The sequence below is a fragment of the Amblyomma americanum genome, chromosome 11 (genome assembly GCF_052857255.1).
Source record: "Amblyomma americanum isolate KBUSLIRL-KWMA chromosome 11, ASM5285725v1, whole genome shotgun sequence".
NCBI classification, from domain to species: Eukaryota; Metazoa; Arthropoda; class Arachnida; order Ixodida; family Ixodidae; genus Amblyomma; species Amblyomma americanum.
The window spans coordinates 105177326-105190323 of NC_135507.1; the positions used below are offsets into that span (position 1 = coordinate 105177326).

Below are 12998 nucleotides of genomic sequence, written 5' to 3' on the forward strand. Positions count from 1 at the left end.
TGACACAAAATTCAGTTACAGTGAACACACAGGCTGCATGAACTTGTGCTCTGGGGCATGCTGTGCTGTATTCACTGCAGTCATACATGAATATCAATACCGTTTTTGCTTTTCACGCCAATACCATGGAAACGGTCTGGGTTATGTAAAAAGAAAGTCTGCCGCTGTGCGCAGCATCACCTCTTCTTCCGCGTACTCGGTCGTGGGGCTTGCCCACTTCGAGAAACAACCCTTGTTGCAGAGGAGGAGCGGTGCTCACATGGATTGTCAGTGGCACCTGTCTTCCCCTTCAAACACGGGACCCTTTGAATCTTTTTTTTGACGGGTCATAAAACGAGATCTTTTTGGGGATGGCAAAAACTAGGGGAAGAGACGTGATCTCAGCCTGCACAGAGCGCATTTGTTGCTTGCACTGCTTGCGCTGTAAGCAGTGATCACAGATTCCTGGCTTAGAAGCCAGATTAAACATTACAAGCTGAAGGACCTCGAGGGCGTATTTCATCAGATCTGCACGCTTATATCACTCCTGGCCAAGAGCAGGTAGGCAGTTGCACCTCATGGACACCGTAGTTGCGTACAGGCTTCTAAAAATGCTCTTCTCTTGCACTGCCTTCGTGCCTAAGCCCATTAAGGTCCTCTGCACTTTATTTGGTGCAAAAATTGACTCTAACCAGAATTCGGACGGTGCAGAATGTTTCCTGTGCACGAAAAACCGGCTGCCACTGCCACCGCTGCATGTGCACGCAGCATCGGTTCAATGCGTTCTGCGGAAGGCTATCACCAGTTAGCGCTCAATAGAGGCGACGTTTTTACATATCTTCAGCGCCATAGATGCAGAAATGCCTGCAGTTGCGGTCACAGATTTCGTGTTTGGCTGATATACACAGCATAACTTTCCATTATATGACGCACTGGACCTAAACATACAGTGCTAATTGCTCCTTTGATGGTGACGCACAAAAATGTGCCAGCTGGCATCAAAACTTGACGGAACTCGATGGAAGTATGTTTTACGGTTTTCGTCGATATTATAACCAGTCCACTTCCCGTGAACATCTATATATAACAAACGAACAATGCATGACCTCCATGTTTGTTATGAACATGTTCGACTGTATACCCCTGCAGGAAAACAATGGTGTAGGCTGTGCCTTTATTGGTTTTTCTTTTCAATGTGGAGTGTTTGTTCTGAGAACCTAAACAAAGGTATCCAATCTATCTATCTAGATTAACAGTGTTCATTTTAAAGGGAGTCTGTAGTTGTATTAAGATTGGCTGGTTCGCTTCTCTCGGTACTTCTCGGTGCTAAAAGCATTTTGCTGCGCTTTGCAGAGAGAGTTGGAAGAGAAAGCAGCAGAGAGTGCTCGGAAGTCTGAGGCCAAGCGGGTGCAGAAGATTCTGGAGCAGAAGAAGTGAGTTGAATCCTTTGATTTCGCTACAGAATCGGTTGAAGAGCACGATTTTTGGAGGAGCAATGGCAGAATTGTTGCAGTAAACTGTGCTGAGGAAGAACAGAAAACTGGGTGGGCTGATACCATCTCTGCAAAAAGTAACCAGGCTGTTGCGACTGAAAAAGATAGGCAGGTGGCAGACCAGAAACCAGGCCTCGTCGGCTGCGAGGGTAAGCTGCATGATGTGAGCCTGGGCAGTCATTGTCCTCGTCTGGACGTTTATGAGTCTTCTGATGGTGTGAGAAACAGTAACAGCAGCCTAGTTGCTTTGGCATAAACTGCACTTGTTTGTGTCCACACAGTACAAAAAGACAATGAAGAGACGACACAACACAAGCGCTTACTGTCAAATGAAAATTTTGTCCAGAGGGGTCCACACAGTACAAAAAGACAATGAAGAGACGACACAATACAAGCGCTTACTGTCAAATGAAAATTTTGTCCAGAGGTCCAGAGGAAATGACAGTACAGTAGAAGTACACTTCAGCATAACGAGCTTATGGGCAAGTTGGCTACTTTTCGGAGTCATAACTGCAACAAAAGAACCACTATCATAATTGTCCGTGTCTGTGGGTGTTTCTTCCTTATGTGTTTCTGGTTTTCGCTCTGCAGTTATGTCTCAGTTCAGTAGAACTGCTGTTACATTTCTGACCGAATTAAAAGTGTACCAGCTGGGAAACTTAGCAGCAGAATGCACTGAAAAGAAGAGTTATAGCACTCGGTTGAATTGAAGTTTAGTACTGCATAAACGTGTTTTCTCGAAGGAAATATTAAAAAAAAAAGCTGTGTAAGGGTCGCACCTGAACATTCGACGCGGGAATAGCCTTCAAAATGCACCGTGGCCTCGACGGTTGGCTCCGGCTGCGAGCAACGCGCCGTTTATCGTGGAGACTTTTGTCATTGGTCTATTTCAGAGTGCCAGTTCTAAATATAAATGTCCACTGGAGCCACAATCCGCTCTTTCTTCGTCGAGATTAACATTTTATGTAAACATTGCAGAAGCAGTAGTTTTTCCGAAAAACCGCACAAAAGCATGCAAGTTCAACAAAAGTATTGTTTTACACGCGGTTATATACTCCACTCGTACCAACTGTAGTTGCTATTAAACAACATGTGTTATTGAAAAGTAGATACACTTCTCTCTGTAAGAAGGTAAAATTCGTTTTTTATCTTAAGCGGAAGGGCCGCAGTGCAAGTGTAGGACCCCCGCCTTAATGATTCCCTCACCTCCTTATGCTTGACTCCTATATAGGGCAGCTTAGGCATGTAAAAACCTGTTCTAGTTGGTGTTCAGATGTTCATCATGCCTGTGCATGTCCCATTTCAGACGCATTTTCTCTCTCTCTCTTCCAATGTCACAGGGCCATGGAGAACTATGAGGAGTCTGAGTGGTGTTCCATGGCACAGCTCGAACTACAGCTGAAGGACATCGAGGCACAGCTGGACTCGCAATTCGGCCAAGAGAACAATGCACAGTCTGGCACGACTGCCGAACAGCCAGCCGGTAAGCACTTTGCATAGAGTAACGTCAGCTGCTGCAGTCAAGGTGGATGGATGTGCTCCGTGAAAACTGGACATGGGTTGGGCACCCCATTAGCAGTCTGTAGAAAGTGTGTAATATTCATAAATGTGTGCCCTGTGTTAGCACTCTGAGTAGTGGTAAGATAACAGCTACCGTATACTTTTCCCCTGAGGGATATTGGTAAACTGCCATTCATTACCTGAGAGAGCCTACCATATGCGCTCCATTTCATTCTTATTCTTTGAGGAGTGTGCGCCATGTTCGATTACTGTTCACATTCACTCCAGTGCGTCCTTCGATGAAAAGCAATGCTCTCTTCGCATCGTCAGTGAAGTGCCGTCAGCCTAGGCAGTACAGACGAGCCTGCTTATAACGAACGTGAGCATCATGCGGCGTTCGTTTGTTATATCTGAAAGTTCGTAGTAAGTGGACGACAGCTTTAAAGACAGTTTCTTCTCAAAACAAAAAATTTTTTTCTTTGCGAAAAAGTCCGTGCTGGACGTCTGTTTTTGCAGCGCAGATCCGATGAGGGAGGTTTCCAGTTTATTTAAACCAGAGGCGTGCTATCGCCGAGGCCCTTCGTAGACAAGTTGTCTGAAGCTCTCTATGTAGCTCATTGCTACAGGTGTGCTTATGGGTTCTGGCTCCGAAGTTTCAACCTCATCTGAATCCTCCGTATCACACTCGTCCTGCAGTTCAGAAACGATGCCCTCGTCCGTGCACGGTTCCAGGGTGTCGGCGTCGTCATCGACAGAAATAAAATCATTCCGACCAATGTCATGAACCCCCATGTCGGAGTCGACGGCGCGCTGCCACAAATCGCCGCCGGGCTGGTCATCGCACGAAGTATCAGGCTCGGCATCAGACACTGTGTCGACAAAGCCGGCCTTGCGGAAGCAGTTCTGCACGCAAGTGGCCGTCGCCTCCGCCCAGGCCGCTTTCATCATTTCTACCGCTGAATACAATGGAAATGGGCACGGTGTTCCCTTCTGCATCCCGAATTACAACCAGGGCCCGATATTTGAACGAAATGTCTGCACCGCATCAAGAGTGACAAAAACGCTCAATGAGGTAGACGTGCAACGTGCACAGGCGGCAATCAAGCCAATCAAGCTAAAGGCACAGACGCACAGTGCCAGTGGAGAGACCAATGAGGGGTGTCCGTGAGCATCAGTGCAGCCACCACTTGGCTCCCATGGAAGGCCTGCTTTACGGAGCATGGCCTCCGCAATCGGCACCGGCGGCAGAGTAGTTGATCGTGGAGGCCACGTGCGGATTTGCAAGAGAGTGAGGAAATAGAAGCAGAGTTGCGAGCAGGGGCGGAAAGGCAATCTCGGAAGGCGCGTCTGCTGGGAAATGGTAGCTCGCTTGAGATCGGCATGAAATGGGGTGGGCAGTTCACCTGCGATGAGGCTCGGAAAAACATGCCACGCACCGGGCGCACAAAGGGGTCGGAGGCAGGTTATCTCGCATTGCGGCGCCGGGTTTACGCCGTCCATTCGCTGTAACTGACCAGCAGGGCTTAATGACGTTCGTTATACGTGTGATTTTGTGCCATTGAAACAACGTATATTTTGATGGTCGCGCAGGCCTCATTCGTTATAAGCTAAAGTTCGTCTTAAGTGGGGCTGGGCGTTATATGTGGGCTCAACTGTAGATGGTGCCACAGTGAACGAAGTGGCAGCCACCGTCCAGTAATGCTTTTGTTTACAAGGCATACGCCACTGTGCTATAAGAGCTTTAGGTGTGGGAACTCAAATGGATGCTGCTTTGTATTAATTATTGTCTAATTAATATTTATTTAATGATTATAATTACTCTTCTAATTATTGTCTGGCACGTGAGATTTGTATTACTTTCTCTTGTATTACTTTTGCCTGTGTGCATTCGTTCGGAATCGAGCTCACTCATCGTTTCCAGCATCGAGATAGATAATAACAGGAGCACCCACTAATGGAAAAATTCTATGTAAAAGTCTTCTGCAGTATTTCTAACAACACTATTGTGGAATTGAGCACTTTACGTTGCGCTGAAAAACAAATGACGGCTTAAAATTCAGCCAAATTATGTGGATAAGTTGCTCATTAATTAGTGGACTGACGATGCTGAAATGGTTTCACATAAATCGTAGAGAAAGGTCTTGTAATGTTACGTCTCGGGGGATTGTTTCTCGCTTTTGGGTACTGTGCAGTGCACTTGCTGTGGAGGTTTTTTTTTTGCTTGTGCTCTGTTCCCATTCCCACAAATCCTGGTTAGGCGCACAGTATGAGCAAATGAACTGGGAGCAGAAGTTAGGAAAATTGAAGTTCCATGCATTTATCTCATACAGTTTTGGAAAGCGCTAACTGGCACAGGAACAGACACACACACACACACGATGAAGTGCTGCTAACAACTGTTTATTTTTCGGAAGAGACAAGAGTGTAAAAACATGCTACTACGTATGTCATACCATGCGCAACAAGATGTGCTGTAGCCCTAGATCCACACCTTCACGTGCAAAAACACAGAGAAAGGCAACACGAAGAAAAAGTTTATCAGCCAACACATGCACATTACAAAAGCTTAAGATTGCGGTTGTACCTAAAATGACCGAAGGTGCATTGACACATTGGTTATCTGGCGCTACCTTCATGGCAGATGCTTTGATGATTTCTCCTGCTCTTTCTGTTGTTTCCTGCTCTTAGCTTTATCTTATGACCTTCGTCTTTCTTAGTAGTAGAATGCATTCGCATTGCGTGCAGTGGGGTGCCAGATTTCCCGATTTTGCAACTTCTTTACAGGCCCTCTCGTGCTCTCTGTCTCTTGTTTATGCACCTCCCCATCTGCCCAACGGGTCTAGGGCTACTGCACATCTTGTTGCGCATGGTATGACATCGTGGCGTGTTTTTATACTCATGCCTCTTCTGAACAACAAACAGTTGTTAGTAGTGCTTCAATCAATCAATCAATTTTATTTCCTTAAAGACCCCTTTTTAGGGGCATCACATAAGGGGTGGGTACAACGTTTTATGTGATGCTTTTTCATGTGTGTGTACATTCGTTCCTACATGATGAAATACCATATGTATTCGAATATAGGCCGATTGTTTTTTTTTTTAAATAATCGTATTCCAAACTTTGGGGTCGGCTTAGATTCGAGGATTTTAAAAAACGCGCCAGTTTTTCATTGAAACTGCTAAACATGGTGCATAGCTAGCGTAGAAAAGTCAGTATTGCAGCCGCTACTAGCCGTGCCAGTAGCCAACCTTACACAAACGAGGTCGCCATTTTGACCTGTGTCGTGTCGGCCGTATCTGTGTGCGGCGTGGTGTTATCGCGATGGCACCAAGCAGGAGACGCCACTACAGTGCCGCTTTCAACCGAAAAGTTGTTATCGCAGCAGAGGCATCGTCGAACCTTCATGCCGGGCGGGACTTCGGCGTCAACGAGAAAAACGTCCGTTGTTGGAGGGGACAACGACAGCAGCCTTTTACATGCGCCGCAACGAGGATGGCATTTAGCGGACCAAAGAAAGGCCGTCACCACGAAGTAGAGACAGTTTTGGCCGACTTTGTTTGGACACAGAGAGCAGCTGCCCTTCCAGTGGCAACAGAAGTGCTCCGAGCGAAAGCTAGGGAACTTTCGAGGGAGCGAGGCCTAACGCCAAAGGATTTCAAAGCCAGCCAGGGCTGGCTTCAGAAATTCATGAAGTGCTTCGGCTTCAGCCTCCGACGTCGCAAGAGTGGGTTAAGATTGTGTGGCGACGGCGTCCAGGAGCCCTTTTGACAAAGAACTTGCTACTTGTTGTCGACTCTTACCATGGGCTCTTGACTGACAACGTGAAGGCTGCGCTCGCCCAAGCAAACACGGACCTCGCTGTCATAATGGGCGGCATGACGGGCCAGTTGCAGCCACTTGATGTCTGCATCAACAAGCCTTTCAAGGATCGTCTGCGGAAATATTACACGGACTGGCTGACTGACGGAGATCACATGCTAACGGCAATGGGCCGCAACAAACGTGCATCGCTATTGCAGCTGGCGGTCTGGGTAGCTGCAGCGTGGGACGACATCCCAGGTACTTTGATCGTGCACGCCTTTAAGAAGTGCAGCATATCTAATGCGCTTGACGGTACCGAGGATAGTGCACTGTTTGAAGGTGACAGTGACAAGGAACACAGCGACGAGTCTAGCAGCGACGACGACGTTGAATGAGCCCTGCATGCTCACATTCAATAAATGCTGTTTGCATTTTGTGAACGCTGTCCTCGCCTTTTTTGGTCGGCCTACATTCGAGGTAATATATTTTTTTTTGTTGGCTTCGGACTTTAGGGTGTCGGCTTAGAATCGGGGTCGGCCCAGATTCGAGTAAATACGGTACCAACTAACCCCAGTAGTAGCTCTTCTAGCGTTTGTCTCATATGTCTATGCCCTTCCACTTTTCTTTTTTTTATCTGTGCAGTCAGTCAATGTAGTGTTTGATTTTCATTCCCATTGTCTATCCTGCGCTTCCCCACCTTGTGCAGAGAATGGGGCCGAGTCTGGTTCTGGTGACTCGGATGAAGACGAAGACCCAGATGAGCTTTACTGTGTGGCCTGTGACAAGTGCTTCAAATCGGACAAAGCGTGAGTGCCGTCTTTGTGCCCTTTTTCATTTGCTTATTGTGAGTATTTAATCCTTTGAGGGTCTAATCTTTTTGAAAAAACTTTCCCAGAGGGTCAGATTACTTTATTGCGGACTTTGAATCTAAAAATGGGTAAAGTCGGCAAGCAATTGTAAAAAGAAAAAAATCAGGAGCAGTATATTGGTGTCAGCATCATTCAGAGCTGCAAAATGTTCAATAGTATTTCAGAGTGTGGTATTCCTTGATTCAATGGTATATGCACGGTGCATTATTGCAACCCGCACACATAAAACGCCTGTCTGTTCTCCTCTTGGGGTGAAGAGTCATCGCTGTCGGGTGTCAAGAGAGCGGGCTGTGCGTTTGGCCAAATCGCCACTTTGCACTGCATCTGAACAGCTCGGAGAAAACTCAGTAAACAAAAAGAGCGAGAATATCCTGTGAGCGTTGGTGATAAACAAGCTAAGAGCAGCGCCGATGAAGATGGAAATCAACTTTCGCAGCCCCTGCAAGGGAGCGCCGATAAAATAAATATTAAAAATAAAGTTTCGCGCGCTTCAGTTGCAATCACGCAGCGAAACCGAAATCACGAAAGGGCATTGCTCCACACCCGCGTGACACGCTAAACCTAGAAATTTGCTCTGTTTATCTCCGCAAGAAGGTAGCACAATCAAATCTCAAATGCTTCTTGCAACTCCTAGAAGCTGGCAGTACCTTCCAGTGAGCATGCATCGTCATTATGGTGTGAAATTTCAAGCGGAGGGTTGAAACCGTACCCGTACGGCAAAGACCTTGTAGGACAGAAAACCGCCACCGTACATATACGGCAAAAAGCCTCAAAGGGTTAATGATGAGCATTTGCAGTTCTGAGAACTGCTGACTTGGTCGGGCGTGGCTCAATCTTATTCCCCTCGGGGAATCCTAATCGCATTTAAAAGACACTGAGGAAGCCTGCATGTGTTAGCTTCAGTCTTCTCCTGCCTGGCATTACGCAAAGGAGAGCATGCAAAAGGCCCTTCATAAAAAATCATCACATGGGAGAGGACAAAAGCCTCTCCCATATCTCTCCAGTTCACCCTGTCCTGTGCCAGTTACGGCCACCCTGTCCTCGCAAAGGGGATAAAGAAAAGGTGGGGGCTGAGGCATGTGTGAATTTAAGTGCTCAGGGAAGCTAAAGGCAATGAAACCCAAGGGTTCGTGGGAACCCAGTTTGAGAACCCCTAGACTAGGTTAACAGTTGCGGGAGCGTGCACTGTAGCTTTGCCTTTGCATGATGGACACTCAGATGCTTGAGTGCTTTCTTGCGTCTTTTTAAAGTTTGAAGCTATAAATGCCCATTTTTCTGGGAATGTAGTCTCTTCTGTCTCCTTTTTTTTTTCTCCTTTGGTCAGATGTGTTGGTGCCATGCAGCTAGCATTGGCAGTTTAGAACATTCTGCTGGCATCACTGGTGTTTAACCCACAACTTGTGTTTATGCTCCCTTCTTTATTTCAACAAACACGTATTCATTTTATTATTGTGTGCACAGAGATGTCTCTTATGAAAGTCACCCTTCAAATTGGACAGCTCAAGGCATCTGTGGTGCTTAGTATGGGTACTATGTAGGACAACCAAGTAGTGGCAGTAGCCACTAGAGCAATTCACCGCCATGGTAGATGCAGCTTCCATCAGTAACTTTACACCTTTTGTCTGATGAATCAATCAGCTGCGCAGCCTTGCATAGTATATACAGCAGACTCATGGCATTTCAAACACTGATAATTCATACTTTCAGTTAAACAAATTTTGAAGTTTTGTTTGGCTGGCTGTTTTCAATGCATTTTAACGTTGCTTAATTTGCACCACGATTTCTCTTACATCCGGTTAATTCAAACTTTTCTCTTGCTCCAATGCTCCTTGCGCGCGAATAATGGCGATCGAAGTCGGATACGTCTGGTTTCTGGCATTGTGTGAGCTGGAAATTCAGCCCCTCCAAACGATTAACTGTTACCACGTCTTACCGTTGCCATATGCGCGCTCATCACGAGCTGCTCATTTGTGGTGAAATGAACAACGCCGTGTGTGAGGAGGCTCCGACACTACTGCATTGCACCTGTGAAGGAGGGCTGTGTTCACTCGCGTAATTTGCTCACCCACTATTTTTTACCCTGATTTTTGAAAAAAAGAAACATCTTTTTCTTACATATTTTGCGCTCCCTGCTGTGCCAGCCCACCAGCATGTACATTGTGCTCGCAAGGCAGACGTCGCCGTGTGCCGTTGCAAAAGGGGCGAGTGGTGAGGGCACAGTTGTGCGCCATTTACCCAGCTCGCTCGCGACGGTGGTCGCTTTCCCAGACGATCAGTTGCATGTGCCCGAACCCGAAAGTACCGAACCGTTTGCTGTTTGGTTCGCCGCTACTCAGCCGGGCCGCATGCAAGGACCCCGGTTTATCACCCATTAGTATCTCCATTTGCCTCTTACTGCTGGCTTTGCGATTGTATCGTGCGCTTACTGCTTTGAGAGGTGCGATTCGGGGGTGTCGACGTATAGGCGGTAATATAGCACATTATGTATTGCGCGTTATGACCTTTGTACGATTCACAAAATTTACAAAATTTTCGCACTCCCTTTTTGAAATCCTAATTTGAAGAAAAAAGTATGCGAATTATGTGCGTAAATACAGTATTTTGGAGCAGTTCTGGAGCAGGATAATGTACATAAATGCTTTGTTGGCTTCTCGGCATCTAGCTGTTAGCATTTGTTACACAGGTCTGTCTTGCATCAGGCTTACGATTGAAAAAGCATGCGAGCAGACCTTGTGTGGTCGGAAAAGGCGCATCAGTGAGTAGAATTTTTTGTCTTCATGTCTGCAGATTTGCCAACCATGAGAAGTCGAAGAAACACAAAGAGAACGTGCAGTTCCTCAAAGAAGCCATGCAGGAGGAAGAGGAGCAGTTTGGGAGCTTGGCGCGACCTGAAGAAATGCCTGCCGATGCCAATGAACCCGAAGATGCAGGCGACAGCATGGAAAAGAACCCGCAGAAACCAAAACATAAAAAGAAGTCTGAAAAGTAAAGGCAATGTAAATTGTTATCAAAGTCTGAGGAAGAATGGTTTCACTTTTAATTTCTTCAAAAAGGTCATTGAAACTTGCTCACCTAGAAGGCAGAGTATTATTACTGAAACGAGGAAACTTGCCAAGCATATTTGATTTCAGGTGCTGGGAACTGAAACCCACTGAACAATTGGATGTATTCATACAGACAGTGAGAGGCCACCTGGAGTTGTGTGCTGGTTAAAGAAGTGTCTCACAGATTCCTTGCAGGAAACAAATGTCAGCAGACATGAATGTTGTGTGGAAATGAACTTAATAAATGCCTGTATGCCACTGCCATTGTCAAGGAGACGCAGAGCATCTTGATTTTGTGCCATGTCTGCCATCTCGGAGCCCTTCTTGGTGGTACTGATGCCTGCAGACTTGACTTCCTCTGTGTTGGAAATAGACCTCTCCCTGTTTGCAAACAATGAGACGTCAGGGGAGCACTAAATAAGTGGGCGTGCCAAGAAGAACCCTCCTCAGTTATCAAAAGCACCTTTTCCAGTTTTGTTTTTCTATTGTTCGGAGCTGCCAGAAAATGTGCATTAGCTCCGTTTGGATAAGGCCCAGGTGCGCAGCCCCATAAGCAATTGGCAACTGGAAAAATGATCTCAAGTATCCAGCAAACATGCACTTTGGGTACATTTTTATGCACCTATATTTTCGTCGATCGCAATGGAAGGGCATGTTGGCAAGAAAGCTATTTCAGATCTTGGTGCCTGGTACCACTTCCTAAGGTTCTTCACAAAGGCGACTGCCTGCATATACATGCAACAGCTTTCTTGAGGAAGACAAGTTTTCTGGGGCTGGTTCATGGCAAAAAATTTATTGTGATTTACTCTTTGACAATCCTTTACTTGGTTCGGGCTGCTGGCAGCTGTTGATGTGGACAGCGCATTAGTGGCTGTAATTTGGTGGTGACGCCAGGGTGAAGTGTTCTAGAATGCTTAATTAGCCTTCTAGAACACTAGCCAAGATGAGCAGCCAGAGGCCTGCACGTGAGCATTCGTTCTGGAAGCAGCCAGTGCCATGCAGACATGTTATGAAATAACATGTTATGCAATTGAATATTTGCAATAAGTTGTATTTTCAAATTTCTTATGTACTTAATACATTTTGCAAGATGTAATGTTCTTGGTAATCCAGTCATTTTTTTCTGTTAATGATTACTAGTAATCTCATTTTTTTTCCCCAAGACAAGTTATAACCAGTAGTATAACTTGCGAGAACCTGAACTCAGTGGAAAAAATGGCGTATCACGAAGTTACCTTGCATTAGAGCGGGAGCGATTCGAGCCGCGGACAAGCTGCGTGCTTGATGTCTGCATATGGAAGTCCGTGAGAGGCCTGCACCTGACAGCGCCGTGGTTCGCATTTCACCACGACGGCACAAACGAATGTCGTGCTCAGTGAGCTTGGGCTTTGTCCCGTCGGAGCACGAACAGCGAGGCGAGCTTTGGGTGACGTCCAAGTGGCGCACTTCCCCCCGGCGCGTACGCCAGAAGCTGTCTGCGCATGCGCGCGGTGCGAGACGTGAGCAACGCGAGCTTCAATCTGTACTCCGACACGGCGAAAGCGGGGCCCGTAGAGCCGTGGAAATGGAGGGGTCCGGTTTACAACAATCAGACGACCGCGGCGCTCTCCTCGGCCATTTTCTTCGCGGCTTGAAATCTTTCAGTCGTCGTGAGATCCACCTTATTCCGGGGCACCAGGAGCAGAGAAAGCATATTGTCACGACCTGAGGAGCCGTGCAGGTAGACGTCGGGGGGAACAGAAGGCTAGATGCTTTAATCAGACAGCCAGGGTCCAAAGCACAGAGCCAGAGCGCCTCGGGAGCCAACCAACACTTCGTCGTCGTCTTTTACTAAGCGTGGAGGCCGCGCGGCGCGTTCGGCACGTGGCATTATTCCCCCCCACGAAAGCAAACACCGTCTCGGTGTGGAATGGGTTATGTACAGGGAGAGAAGAAGGGGAAAAACAAACGAAAAATAGGGGTGAGGTGAATTATACATCCGGCGCTAGTTGAGAGGTGAGGAGAGTCAAGTTCACACGTGGGGTAAGGAGGTAAAGGGGCGACACACAGCGTGCACACAGCGCTCAGTCACGCGAATAGTACGGTTTTAGGCGCACTACATGGACGACTTCAGGCCGTTGACGCTGACGGCCGGCGACCACAGTTCCATCGGGGACAACTTCATAGTTGAGGCTGTTCAGGCGGCGCAGGACTTTGTACGGGCCAAAATACCGATTGATAAGCTTTTCGCACAACCCCTTGCGGCGCAAGGGTGTCCGCACCCATACCTTGTCACCCGGCTCGTAGTGCACGTCCCTGTGCCGAAGGTTAT

At 47.1% G+C, this 12998-nt stretch overlaps 1 protein-coding gene across 1 annotated transcript in view; it reads left to right on the forward strand.

Annotated features, from left to right (window-relative positions):
- LOC144111402 (dnaJ homolog subfamily C member 21) overlaps positions 1-10963 on the forward strand; it is a 37244-nt gene extending 26281 nt beyond the window's left edge. Inside the window, exons 7-10 of the mRNA XM_077644683.1 lie at positions 1333-1412; positions 2813-2955; positions 7481-7580; positions 10431-10963. Of these exons, the coding sequence (XP_077500809.1) occupies positions 1333-1412; positions 2813-2955; positions 7481-7580; positions 10431-10632 (525 nt within the window). The 3' untranslated portion in view covers positions 10633-10963. The remainder of the gene's footprint in view (positions 1-1332; positions 1413-2812; positions 2956-7480; positions 7581-10430) is intronic.
- The last annotated feature ends 2035 nt before the right edge of the window (positions 10964-12998 follow it).